General features: G+C 50.2%; 1 protein-coding gene across 1 annotated transcript; it reads right to left on the bottom strand.

Moving 5' to 3' along the window:
* Positions 1-12,275: 12,275 nt before the first annotated feature.
* Positions 12,276-13,256, bottom strand: IUM83_06466 (E3 ubiquitin ligase; the record flags this gene model as incomplete). Its single annotated transcript, XM_067930677.1, has 1 exon — positions 12,276-13,256. One exon carries the CDS (start codon positions 13,254-13,256, stop codon positions 12,276-12,278), a length of 981 nt encoding a protein of 326 aa, XP_067800493.1.
* Positions 13,257-13,510: the final 254 nt, after the last annotated feature.

Below are 13,510 nucleotides of genomic sequence, written 5' to 3'. Positions count from 1 at the left end.
CCAGCTCGCTCCACTACTTGACTTCCTGTTGATCGCAACCCGTTAAGCTCGCTGTTACAGATTGCTCCACTACTGAACACACCATTCGTCCCAACCTGTTACGCTCGCTGTGCCAGCTCGCTCCACTACTTCACTTCCTGTTGGTCACAACCCGTTACGCTCGCTGTTCCAGCTCGTTCCACTACTTGGAATACCGTTCGTCGTAATCCGTTACGCTCGCTGTGCCAGCTCGCTCCACTACTCGCCATACCGTTCGTCGCAGCCCGTTACGCTCGCTGTGCCAGCTCGCTCCACTACTGAATATACCGTTCGTCGCAACCCGTTACGCTCGCTGTGCCAGCTCGCTCCACTACTGCGCGATCGCGCACGGTGCTTGAAGGTCCGCCGTGCGTGAAGGTCCGCCGTGTATGAAGGTCCACCGTGCTTGAATGTCCTGTGGGAGGTGCTTAAAGGTCCGGGTTCACCCCTGTCCAGCGCACGTCTTGTATTTCGCGTGCTGTATCGCGAAATGTGTGTGGCACCCCGAATAGCAATATATTCTAACGTAGAGGGTTTCGGCCAATCACAGAGCAGTAATAATATATTATGTATTTTGCTCACGCCCAGAAGGTCGTCCTCTATTCACTTTATAGCGCTATCGCGCACATGTACAGGTTGCTATGTCGCGCACGCAGCTCACCGTTGTCGCTGTGCGGCGCTCGCGTCCTGTGGGGCTCGCAGCGGCGCCCGACGTCCGAGCGCTTCCTCGCTCCGCCGCGCGCGGAATTCAAAAAAGGAAATGTGAGCGCTGAGGCAAAATCGGCCAATCACAGGACGAATAAAAATAACGCATGGCTATGCGTTGTAATTTCGAGCAAAGATAAGGCAGTCCGGAAGATGGTGAGATGCCATAGGGCAGGTTACTAATGCGCTAATGCAGGGCGGTAGGATGATGCTCTACGGCAGGCTGATGCCCCAAGGGCGGAATACGACGGACACCAGACAAACAGACTGGAGACTCGGTTAGTTGTAGGGGACTAGCCGATCGCCGCCGCTTCGCGGCGGTGTGTGTGTGGTTAGTCATAGGCGGTTACGCTCGCGGTTCCAGCTCGCTCCACTATTTGTCATAGCCCCCTCCGCATCGCTCCGGTGGGTTTACAGTTCGGCGCAACCCGTTACGCTACTTGGCAATCCTTTCGTCTCAACCCGTTACGCTCGCTGTGCCAGCTCGCTCCACTACTGAACATACCGTTGCTCGCAACCCGTTCCGCTCGCTGTGCCAGCTTGCTCCACTACTGAATATACCGTTCGTCCCAACCCGCTCCACTACTGAATATACCGTTCGTCACAACCCGTTACGCTCGCTGTGCCAGCTCGCGCCACTACAACGGATAGCGCTCGGTACTTGTAGGTCCTGCGGCCTTGCAGGTCCGAAGTGCTTGAAGGTCCGGCGTACTTCATCGACAATTTATCGCAACCCGTTACACTCGCTGTGCCAGTTCGCTAGGCCACTACTTACCATACCGTTCATTGCAACCCGTTGCGCTCGCTGTCCCAGCTCGCTCCACTACTTACCATACTGTTCGTCCCAACCCGTTACGCTCGCTGTGCCAGGTCGGTGCTTGAAGGTCCCGCAGGTCGCGCTTGAAGGACCATTCATCGTAACCCGTTACGCTCGCTGTGCCAGCTCGCTTCACTACTGGATATACCGTTTGTCCCAACCCGTTACGCTCGCTGTTCCAGCTCGCTCTACTACTACGCGATCGCGTTCGGTGCACGAATGTCCAACATGCTTGAAGATCCTGCGTGCTTGAAGGTCCTGTGGAAGGTGCTTGAAGGTCCGGGATCACCCCTGTCCAGCGCACGTCTTGTATTTCGCGCGCTGTATCGCGAAATGTGTGTGGCACCCCGAATAGCAATATATTCTAACAGAGAGGATTTCGGCCAATCACAGAGCAGTAATAATATATTATGTATTTAGCTCACGCCCAGAAGGTCGTCGTCTATTAACTTTATCGACTTTAGGGCGCATATACGGGTTGCTATATCGCGCACGCAGCGCACCGTCGTCGCTGTGCGGCGCTCGCGTCCTGTGGGGCTCGCAGCGGCGCCCGCCGTCCGCGCCCTGCGTCGCTCCGCCGCGCCCGAATTCGAATTCAAAACGGAAATTTTAGCGGGGTGGCAATTTCAGCCTATCACAGCACGAATAAATATAACGCAAGGCTATTTTTTAATATCGGGCATAGATTAGCCAGTCAAAAGGATGGTGGGATGCCATAGGGTAGGCTACTAATACACTGTCGCCAGGCGGGAAGGGCGCTCCCCCGACGATGCTCTACGGCAGGCTAAGCCCCCAAGATAGAGAACGGACGGACTTACAGACAAACATACAGGATACTCTGTTAGTTGTAGTAGACTAGCCGATCGCCGCCGCTTCGCGGCGGTGTGTGTGGTTAGTCATAGGCGGTTACGCTCGCGGTTCCAGCTCGCTCCACTATTTGTCATAGCCCCCTCCGCATCGCTCCGGTGGGTTTACAGTTCGGCGCAACCCGTTACGCTACTTGGCAATCCTTTCGTCTCAACCCGTTACGCTCGCTGTGCCAGCTCGCTCCACTACTGAACATACCGTTGCTCGCAACCCGTTCCGCTCGCTGTGCCAGCTTGCTCCACTACTGAATATACCGTTCGTCCCAACCCGCTCCACTACTGAATATACCGTTCGTCACAACCCGTTACGCTCGCTGTGCCAGCTCGCGCCACTACAACGGATAGCGCTCGGTACTTGTAGGTCCTGCGGCCTTGCAGGTCCGAAGTGCTTGAAGGTCCGGCGTACTTCATCGACAATTTATCGCAACCCGTTACACTCGCTGTGCCAGTTCGCTAGGCCACTACTTACCATACCGTTCATTGCAGCCCGTTGCGCTCGCTGTCCCAGCTCGCTCCACTACTTACCATACTGTTCGTCCCAACCCGTTACGCTCGCTGTGCCAGGTCGGTGCTTGAAGGTCCCGCAGGTCGCGCTTGAAGGACCATTCATCGTAACCCGTTACGCTCGCTGTGCCAGCTCGCTTCACTACTGGATATACCGTTTGTCCCAACCCGTTACGCTCGCTGTTCCAGCTCGCTCTACTACTACGCGATCGCGTTCGGTGCACGAATGTCCAACATGCTTGAAGATCCTGCGTGCTTGAAGGTCCTGTGGAAGGTGCTTGAAGGTCCGGGATCACCCCTGTCCAGCGCACGTCTTGTATTTCGCGCGCTGTATCGCGAAATGTGTGTGGCACCCCGAATAGCAATATATTCTAACAGAGAGGATTTCGGCCAATCACAGAGCAGTAATAATATATTATGTATTTAGCTCACGCCCAGAAGGTCGTCGTCTATTAACTTTATCGACTTTAGGGCGCATATACGGGTTGCTATATCGCGCACGCAGCGCACCGTCGTCGCTGTGCGGCGCTCGCGTCCTGTGGGGCTCGCAGCGGCGCCCGCCGTCCGCGCCCTGCGTCGCTCCGCCGCGCCCGAATTCGAATTCAAAAACGGAAATTTTAGCGGGGTGGCAATTTCAGCCTATCACAGCACGAATAAATATAACGCAAGGCTATTTTTGTAATATCGGGCATAGATTAGCCAGTCAAAAGGATGGTGGGATGCCATAGGGTAGGCTACTAATACACTGTCGCCAGGCGGGAAGGGCGCTCCCCCGACGATGCTCTACGGCAGGCTAAGCCCCCAAGATAGAGAACGGACGGACTTACAGACAAACATACAGGATACTCTGTTAGTTGTAGTAGATTCCCCCCAGAATCGCCGCACCTATCATATAGAATAGATTTGATGGTTTTTGTGAGTGCATCTCAGTGTTGCTTCACGCCACCAGCAGCAAGGACGTTGCAAGTCCGTCATTTCGGCTAAGCCAAGCCCGTAGAAGACGTATTATGCAACGATCTCAACCTTATTCTCCGCAGCCGTCTGCAAGAAGGCCCTTACAAGCGATATTAATTCCTGAGGACAGACAACTCGCTCAAGATTGCCCCAGTCCACGGATTCAATAGGAAGCCCAGCTACCGACGGGATTTCCCCAGCATCACCCACCCAGCGACCACCTTCCAGTTCTCGATCATCGCCAAGTCCTGAGCGAACACCACACAGGCGGCGGTCACATCAGATAGCTCAGGGTAGTGGCGCTACACCAGTTGCGACTTCGTCGTCACGAATCGCACCAATTTCCGACGGTGCACTGCCTATTCGCCTGTTGGTACCACAACGAGCCAGTGACAATGGCAGCTTACCATCAAGCCAAGGCGGGCCACCAGCCGATTGTTAGTTATACAGGCTCATTGCAACATCGATAATGATAGGAGTGCAGAACAGTATTGGGGTGTGCATGCTGTGTTGTTACCACAGCTTCTATCACGCGTTGACCCGATCGCGACATACACAAGCGTCAACTGTCGGCAGAAAAATGCCCAGCTGGAGGAGCAAGCGGACAATGAAGATCGCGATTGCTGTGGTGGCAGGTCGATTGAAGGATCGATCGATTCGCCCAAGGTCGCAAACCGGCCGACTTTTGGAAACTTTGCCGAAATCCACAATACTTCAGCACATCATAAAATCGATCTCATCATCGAACTGTACCCTACAATTCTGTAACTTATACAGAGGTTATATTACAGTATGATAATATTGTCCGTTTCCTTCATTTTGTCCGTCTAATACATGTAGGTGGCCTTAAGCTGAGTGTATGTAGGGGCTAGGGTTAAATTATTCAACGCACAAAGCTCAGTTAATCAAGGCACTCAAGTCACTCAATTCACCTTAGTAAATACAATTTATCACTCAATACCCGCCACTTAGGTCCCCACAGACACTATTCTTTAGCTGGTTGACGGTATCCTGAGTAATGCGAACGCACATGCGACGGATGTCAATTGAAGGGGGATGCACTTAGAGGGACTGTCGCCCGAATGGGTTAATGTCACGTGGCCACTTGCTGCTACGTTCCCGTCGATTTGGTTTCTAACAGCGTAACCCAGTCTTCTCGAACTTAGTAATCCAGCGCCGGACGCTGCGTTCATGACTTTCAAATATTGTCCCCGCCATTTCAGCATCCGTATCATGTATGTAGACTAAGACAACCGCCCTCTGTCGCAGATCGTCAGTGCAGGTCATCTTAAAGACAATATTCTCCGAATGGCCAGGAAAATCACCGCAAACTGAGGCGGTCGGCTTGTTCCGGAAGACTATCACCGCATCAGAACCTTTTCATTGGTCCAGTTAATCCCATGTTGCCTTAATTGCCTCTAGATTTCTCTTAATACGAGTCAGTTTACCTATCCCGGTGGCCTGTTGGTTTGTTACTCGGAGTATAAGAGTCCGATTTGGACAATCTGACTGAAAGGCACAATAGCACATACGGTATCATTGATACCGTAATAGCACGGTTCTGTTGAAAGTGTGTCGAACAGGTGCCGAACACTTCTGTATTACTACCACCGATTCAGCGTACCGTAAACCCTTACAACAACACGGGCCTTGGGGGGGGGGGGGGGCTGGTGGCACTATCTCGAAGAATCGTCATTCTGCAATTTGCTTGCTGGCCCCTAGCAAGTCCAAGCTCCAGCAAGTCCGTGCCACCGATGGGATTCAACTGTATTGCAGTCTTGCTTTCCTGACATGCGCTAATAGTGCCTCGACGTCTACAGTCTCCAAGACTATCGCGAACGGCTTTCAAGCTACCATCTTGTCGAATGCTGACAACGACAAAGATATCCCTGGTGTCAAGAGGATGCTGAGGGAAGTACCAGGCGAGGAAAATGAGGAGAGAGGAGTGCTCTCCGATCGGATATTGAATGTGAAGTTGAATCGTTGGCTTGGCAAGGGCAAATTTCCGAGTGCCGTCTTGGTGAAACTCGGGCTCAACGGGGGAGTGGGCGAGGCTCTTGTTAATAAACACTGGGACACTCTGGTCAGGTATGTGGACATGTTCAGCGCGAAGTACCCAGAGACCCAAGCGTCATTGGTCAGGACGCTCGCGGCGCACTACGGAGAAGATGTGGTGGCGAAAGCTCTCGTAACGGCGAGGGAGTCAGGTAACACGGCGCACATGGCGACGTCGTTGCAGAGGCAACAATTTGAAGGTTGGCTGAACAACAGAAAATCCGGCGACGACGTTTTTGAGCTTCTGAAAATCCGTGACATGGGGATCGGATCTATGGACAGCCGAGCGTTGGTGACGCTGAACGAGTATCTCGAGCGATTCAACGTCCAATTTCCTCGAGCGGCAAAGGACTCGTTCACGGTATTAAGGGACGGTTTCGGCGAGGCGGCTTTTGCTCGTGTGCTTGCGGACGCCAAGTTACATCCCGTGTCACGAACTATGCTCGAAAACGCCAGAAAGTACCAGAAGAAGTTGTTCACGAACTGGTTGGACAAAGCGAAGAACCGCTGCAGATACTCAGCAATTTGTTTGGTGTGAACCGCTTTGCCGATGCTAACCCTGAGGTTCAACTGGTTATCAATAACTACAACGCGTTCTACAAGCAACGCATGGCAGGACAATAGCCTTCGTGATACCTACCTATCAGGTAGTCGCTCTTGGTTCGACCAGTCGATACACTTCTGTGAATCAATACAGTAGCAATTCGCGTTGCATTCGTCTTGCAACAAATACTGGCAATATCAGTATTCCGGAATCGTCTCCGTCATGGACTGCATAGGTAGTAGCACCTTTTTACGGAAGGATTTTTAAAAGGCGTCGCCTCCAACAGAGACCATTTTTCCTATGTGGTCCAGTCGATTTGGTTTGGAAGTTTTCTAAACGGAAACAAGTTTGTGGTCCGTCGAATGACAAAATTTTCTGTCTGGTGTTTGATTTTGTATGCTTTTGATGTTTACTTGTCAGATCAACTTCCAGTTGGGGCTGCTGGGATGTCTATTACCATATATTGGGTATATATTTGATATATTTGGTACGGTGTTGAGCCTTGCTCAAGTTGCGGACGGTCGATATTAATATCAATACTTTTTTCTTTTTCACAAAGCTCTTTCTCCATGGGTCTAGATTCATCTGGCAACAACAACGCCAAACAGTAGTGCATTTGCCGTTTGACTGTACCATCCCCCTCCACAATTCGAGGGTAGTCCGGATGAAATTTGATATAATTTGATATAAACGACGATTCTACTCCAGCGCGAACTACAGTATACAGTACTTGCATCATTTTCTGCGATCCATCAATAAAACAGTTCCTAGTTCCGTCTACATGTAATAGGTACACCTTGGTGTGGATGCAGCAAACGAGATCAATGTAGTGTTCTTCCCCCGACCGAGTGTCTCTACGGACGACCTCCGACAAGGCCACAGTTGTCGTTAGCCAATGAAGATAAGTGACATCAATGCACCTCAATGCGAATTCGCATTGCGAAACGAAAGAACGAGGGTGTCCACTGTTGACAATTACCGGAGACAGGTATAATCTATCTGGTGAATGGGTACGATAACGAGCAACACGATACGGAATACAGTGAGACACAGTTCTTTGTCTATGTGGGTTGATCTGGCCACGAATAAACGTATCATCTAGAGGCTGCTTTTCGAGTTCTACTCCGCCGTACGCCGCATTATGAAGCGCCAACCAACAATTGATGCCGAGCAACGGACACGACTCGGGATTAGTATTCCACGTGAAAGATCGCTACGTCAGTTGGATGTGCCGATAGCCAGCTATTCGTCAAGAATCGGGCGACTTTAATGTCGTGCCAAAGATGATACCGGAGATCGGGAGTAGGAACACTCGGAACAGGCTGAGAAAATAAAGCAAATGCTACAAGAAGCGGGTTACTACCAGGCCATGCTTGATAAGGCGAGAAAGGAATTCAAGTAAGAACTGGATGATCGCCAGCATTTCACTGATGTTTCATCGGCAGCATGCACGGATCCGGGGTTATTCACTCAATACACAATGCGGCAATGTATTTCACGCGTTCGAGTTAGACCGACAGCACTGCTTGCTAACGCTGTCCTAGAACTGAGCTACTCGTGCGATAATAAGCAAAACAACTTGGCTCCTCATTTCTGGTACACCAACGAAATCATTTACTGTTAATGGCCCAGCAAAGTTTGTGGATCGAAGACACCTAATTTCTCTCTAGTTGGTCGTTGATATACATATATACATGTATCAAGGTAAGTGTATTTTTATAGGCTTCTTAGCGACTTCGTTCAACTCAGCCCGGCTGCCTCAACTTGCCGTTGTTGCAAAATATGTACCCCCTTTTCTACCTCGTCAATTAGCCCGCATCTCTTCTTACCACTGGTAAGTTACCAGGTTTTTAATGATAAATTACTGCAGGCAACACTGCAATAAAACCATTCTTCGCCCGGAACAGCTCTAGATTTTGCGGTGAGCGTGCGAAAAGAAGTATATGATACAGCCTAGCGCTAATACTAGATCGCTGTCACTTAAACCGGGAGGGCTGTTCGTTTGAGCTATGAATCCGATGGTTGTTAATAGAGTTGGGTGAGATGTATAATACGCAAGAGCGCTATGGTCCCCAAGCCGAAGCCCCAGGCAATCAAAGCTGTGCTTGCACGATAACATAGGGTGCAAGGAAGAGTGAGAAACCGGACACGCGTGCGTATATTGTTATCATTGAGCTCGTCATCATCGTTGGTGCTCTTTCGCGAGTAAAACGGATGTACTTTATAAGCCATTTTTGAGTCGGCGATAGATATATAACTAGGTCGTCTGCGATTTGGCTGGGAACACCTGTGTTGTGAAGTGCAGCTTGCCGTGACATGGTCGATCTCGAGTCATAAGCATTGTGGTGAATTTTGTAAACCCCTCACTTTATTCATCCCCATGCGCATGGGCACGTCATCGAAATAATATTTCGATCAAGGAGAACGACATTACTTGTCGTTGAGGCCAACTTGCTGCATTTCTCGTCAAGTAGTGAGTTGCGCTGATGGAGAAGATTAATTTATATGTATTAATATTATTAAGAAAATATAAGCTATGTGAAAGCCTACCCCAGAGGTGGCAATCTAATTCCAGCGAAAGGCAAACCTTCTCGTTCATTGTTCTGATTGCTGCATTCGGCTATTATACGCGATAGGTGGAATATCGTACTTGGCAGGGTTCCAGTCTGTTAAGTAGTTGCCGATACCTACGGGACGCCGCGCCCCTCCTCAAAGATGACTTCGCGAGGAAGCCCATGAAGTCCGTGTCGAAGTCGGCGGAATTGACGACGCAGTTGGCAGAGTTAGAACGATAGCGCGCGCTCGAACCAGAGAAGTGGGAGGCAGGTCTCGAACGGAATCGATTGCACAAGACGCTGGTGGATCGGTTCTACCTCAACGTGCGTTTGCGAGTTCTCAAGCGAATTGAAAGATCCCAAGAAAATTTTTGGAGGAGACGCCAGTTCCAGACCTGTTGTGGCTCCCTTCACACAGATTTTCGAATCCGTCACGCTTTTCAACTGAACGCTGCTTGGGTGTTCGAAGCGTTCTACTTGATTCAGAACGTCATGGCCGCCCACGAAAATCATGCGTGCCACACCTCGCTGTCTGGACGCTATACGTTCTCCCCTCCTGAAGAGGGTACCTTCAACACTAGCCTGGATAGTGTGGCACGAAGGTTGATCCAGGTTACGCGTCACGCAGTTACGATCACGCAATTAATCCGTTGGGACTGCTCCCCCCATTCTTCGGGTGTTCCCAGTATAATAATCTTTAATGGACGGAGGCGATCCGACGAGGACTGCATGTTGCCTGAACGCGGAAAAAATCCGCGAATGTCGCTCGAGTGATCAGATAAATTACTTGTCACAGGAATTATACTCGAGTACAAGTTATTTGAAATAGTAGGCTTTTTAACTTAATAAAAACTGGATGGGTCAACACACCAGCATAATTTGATACGAGCACAGGTAATTCAACATTACAGTTCCGTCAAGCGCCTATTTAACTGAACCGAACGAATCATATTCAGCAGGTATTTCGATTGGAGAATAATGGCACCTGAGTGGCATCCGCCTAAGGACTCTGGATAAAATCTAGAGAACTGCAGGCAACACTGTTTTTCGTACGATGGAGGTGTATGTGACCTTGATCCGTTGTCCGTGTGCAGGATTGCTGTCTGCAACAACGCGGGATTGTGATAGGATACCTCTGATAAGAGTATGGTTTTAGCCAAGTGACGCTAACTGAAATACCTGAGATAAATCACTGAAAGACAAGTGAGACAAGATAGACCACGACGACAGCGCACGACTTGGTACTGATAAAAGTTTAGAATGCGCCAAGTCACTACCCAACAACCGTTGAGGACATTCGAAGCTGCCAGCGTGAACCCAGAGAAGATCTCCAGGCTCACGCAAGAGCTGCCGCCCTTGCCGGTTGCTCGCGACTATAGAGTGGCGAGTTTTCTACGTGCGCGAGTGCTACGACAAATACTACGAGCTTGTGAAAGCGATGCTAGCCAACGAAAATAAGTGCGTCAGGTGGGCAAGTAATACGAGTAAATAACTACCGACTATCCTATATATAATCATATGTAGCAAGAGTTTGTGTGACAATCTTCTGATCGCACTTAATCGAGTGGTGTGCGACTTCTGGAGCTAAAGCCCTGGAAGTCCAAGGGCTCCAAGTTGGACACCATGCCTGCGCGCTGATTCGCATGCTGAAGGCCTTAGCCAGGTGCAGACAGCCAAATACGGCGTCATAGGCCAGAGGAATGTGGAGATGTATAGGTATATCGTCGGTGCTTACATAATTGAAGTAGTTGAAGCTGCCGAATTCATTTACTCCAGCAACCAGAACGCAACGAGCATGATAGATGTCATGGTCATCCCACCAGCGGACACCACGACGGATTTCACCTTGCGAATTAATATATATATTTTACAAACGCACGTTTTTTATCATAACCTCTAGCTTACGGTGTTCAAGCATGTAGCACTGGTGCCGTGGCGTGAATTAGTCCGCATTGCTTCTTGCGAATAGCAAGTTGCGATCACAGGACCTTTCCACCAGTAGGAAGTGAAAGATACTATCTAAATACCGTTGTAAGATGATGAGATACAAGATAAAACTCATAGAAGCAACCGCTGTGTCCAGCAGGCGTGCAAGATGCGTCAAAATATGGGGACAAGGCTTCCTATCAGCAACGCCACGCCAAAACCATGGAAAATAATTATTATCTGTTGTTCTCCCCCTGCTCGTCTGTTGGGCCTCCACATTCACTGCTCGCCTGTTGCAAGCACTATTTATCTGTTGCATATCGACAGAGAATCAGCACTGCATATCTGTTGACCTGAAAACCTGTTATCAAAAAGCATACCATGAGCACAATGTAGTAGATATGCAGTATATCTTATGTATATTGTCACCGTGTTCGGATGAAGTATATCATATACTTCATCCGAACATGGCAGCTAATACATTTAAGCAGTGGTCAGTGAGGACGAGGGTGGCCGTGACTAGCACATGTACGAGAATAAATATCAGGGCGTGCACAGCTCGCAAAAAGCATAGGCGCACACGCCAATACATGTTGGTAGGACGAAACTTAACAGGCTAGCCGACTCCGCACTCCCACATTTACCAGCCAACAAGCAGTGTTTCCTGGAGTCCATCTACGACTTGGTCTAGGTAAACAACGAAATAACATATGAAATTTACCAGGTAACAGGAAAGCATACCCGTTGTGCCGATGGTAACAGCTGAACAATACTAATGGCATGTGAGTAGGGGCCACAGCTACTGAACAGGCGGATAGTGGTAGAGTAACAGATAATAATTAGCAGCCAGCAGAGCCACATTCGTCATCGCTGCATAGTTCAAAAGCGCAAAGTCGAGTTGATTGACCATGTTGCCTTAATCCACTATGTTGGGTTGTTGGTCGGTTGGCGCTGTTGAGGTGTTTGGTAACTTGGAAAGTGAGCTTTGGATCGCATGTGCGGTGCAGCAACAGAGCCTTAATCGAAAATCATGGTAGCATCAGCAATGGATTAGCACCATTCAATATCGTCATTGGATTTTTATACAGAATTTCAGCAACGTCAGTGGTACTGAAGTGCACCATTGAACAAGACATCGGACTCAGAGGGCTCTCGCGGGCCCACACAAAGGTTGTGCAAATTGGAGTGACAAAAAGCTCGCCGTTCGAATCCGGCTTTGATAGGGAATGGCAATGAAATTATATGCAAACAGAAAAAATATCAGTGCAGATAACGACCAATTGCTGTGCTGTAACAGAGCCTGGTAAGTATGTGCAGTGCTTGAGCTGGCTTCATTTCTCTGTGATCTCAACAGCATGCGAGAAGTCCTCCGCGAAGTCACTCAACCACCATTGCGCAGTGTAGTTTCGCGGGCAACAGTAATTCGTGAATGCGTTGGGAGACAAGCTGGTTCTGCACACGGGGCAGTGGAACTCGAACAGCAGCCACTGGAAAATGCACTTGCGGTGGAACACGTGCTTGCACGGGAGCACAGTTCGTGTGGTGTCCTCGCCACTGCCCTCCTGAAAGCCGTACGAGTCGCTTGGACCACTAACCCCCGAGTCGCTGCTGTCCGTACCACTGTCCTCCGAATCTCGTTGCAGGTTGTCGCGACCTGAGTCCACGTCGGACAAGCAGATCATGCACTCCGGAGCCGCGTCACCACCTGAAGTACCTTGGTTATCCTCGATCTCTTCACTTTCGGCAACCTGGTAGTCATCAACGAAGACCTGAAGAACGGAGCGTCTGTCAGCGCATTCGTCCACACCCAAAACCTCAAACAGGTTGTCCAGTAGATGCTGTCGAGCATGGAGGCATTTCATCACACTGCCAGGAAGCAGAACGCTGCGAAGCAGGTGAGTTAGTACGTGCTCGAACTTTCTTCTGCGACTTGACGTCATGAGCTGAGTCGATGACATGGCCGGAAGACATTTCTTGGGGAACAACGCCGACACGATGTCGCGCAGGGTTTGGCAGGACCCGGAGCAGTTGATAGTGTGGCACGTCCACTGGTGGTCGAGTTTTGTCTTGAAGTCGAGGAATTCCGAGTACCGATAGGACACGCTCCACGATTTCTTGGACGCCGCGCTTGACGTGGTGAAGTTGTAAATAACGGCGTCCGCTTCCGCGGAGCTCGACGATGTGTTGACGAGCAGTGGCAGCTCGTGTTGTACGTGATAGCGCAGATTGTCGGTGGAAAACCACCGAATGTGGCGCTCCGAGGCGCCTGGAGTTCTTCGCGGGACTGGAAACAAATCTTCGCTAATGGGCATTGTCGCGCCAATGACACAGAATTGGCCTCGTTGGCTGCGCGGTAACTTGGGAAGTGAGCCTTCTGCCCGCTGGAACGGCAGCACCAGAATCTCTGCGAGAGCTTTCCGTACTGGGTACATGCGAAACTTCAACTAAATCCATATCATATCGGTGCCGTTGCGCTAGTCGCTGAAAACGTGCGGCTGTGAGCGCACAGCGTGACACGATGAACACTTGTAAGATTTACCTTTGTTGTGGTGTTAAATGGCCTACG

The sequence above is a fragment of the Phytophthora cinnamomi genome, assembly GCF_018691715.1.
Source record: "Phytophthora cinnamomi strain GKB4 chromosome Unknown Contig1, whole genome shotgun sequence".
Lineage (NCBI taxonomy): Eukaryota > Oomycota > Peronosporomycetes > Peronosporales > Peronosporaceae > Phytophthora > Phytophthora cinnamomi.
The sequence above is the reverse complement of the archived record's forward strand: the minus strand, read 5'-3'. Positions and strand labels throughout refer to the sequence as shown.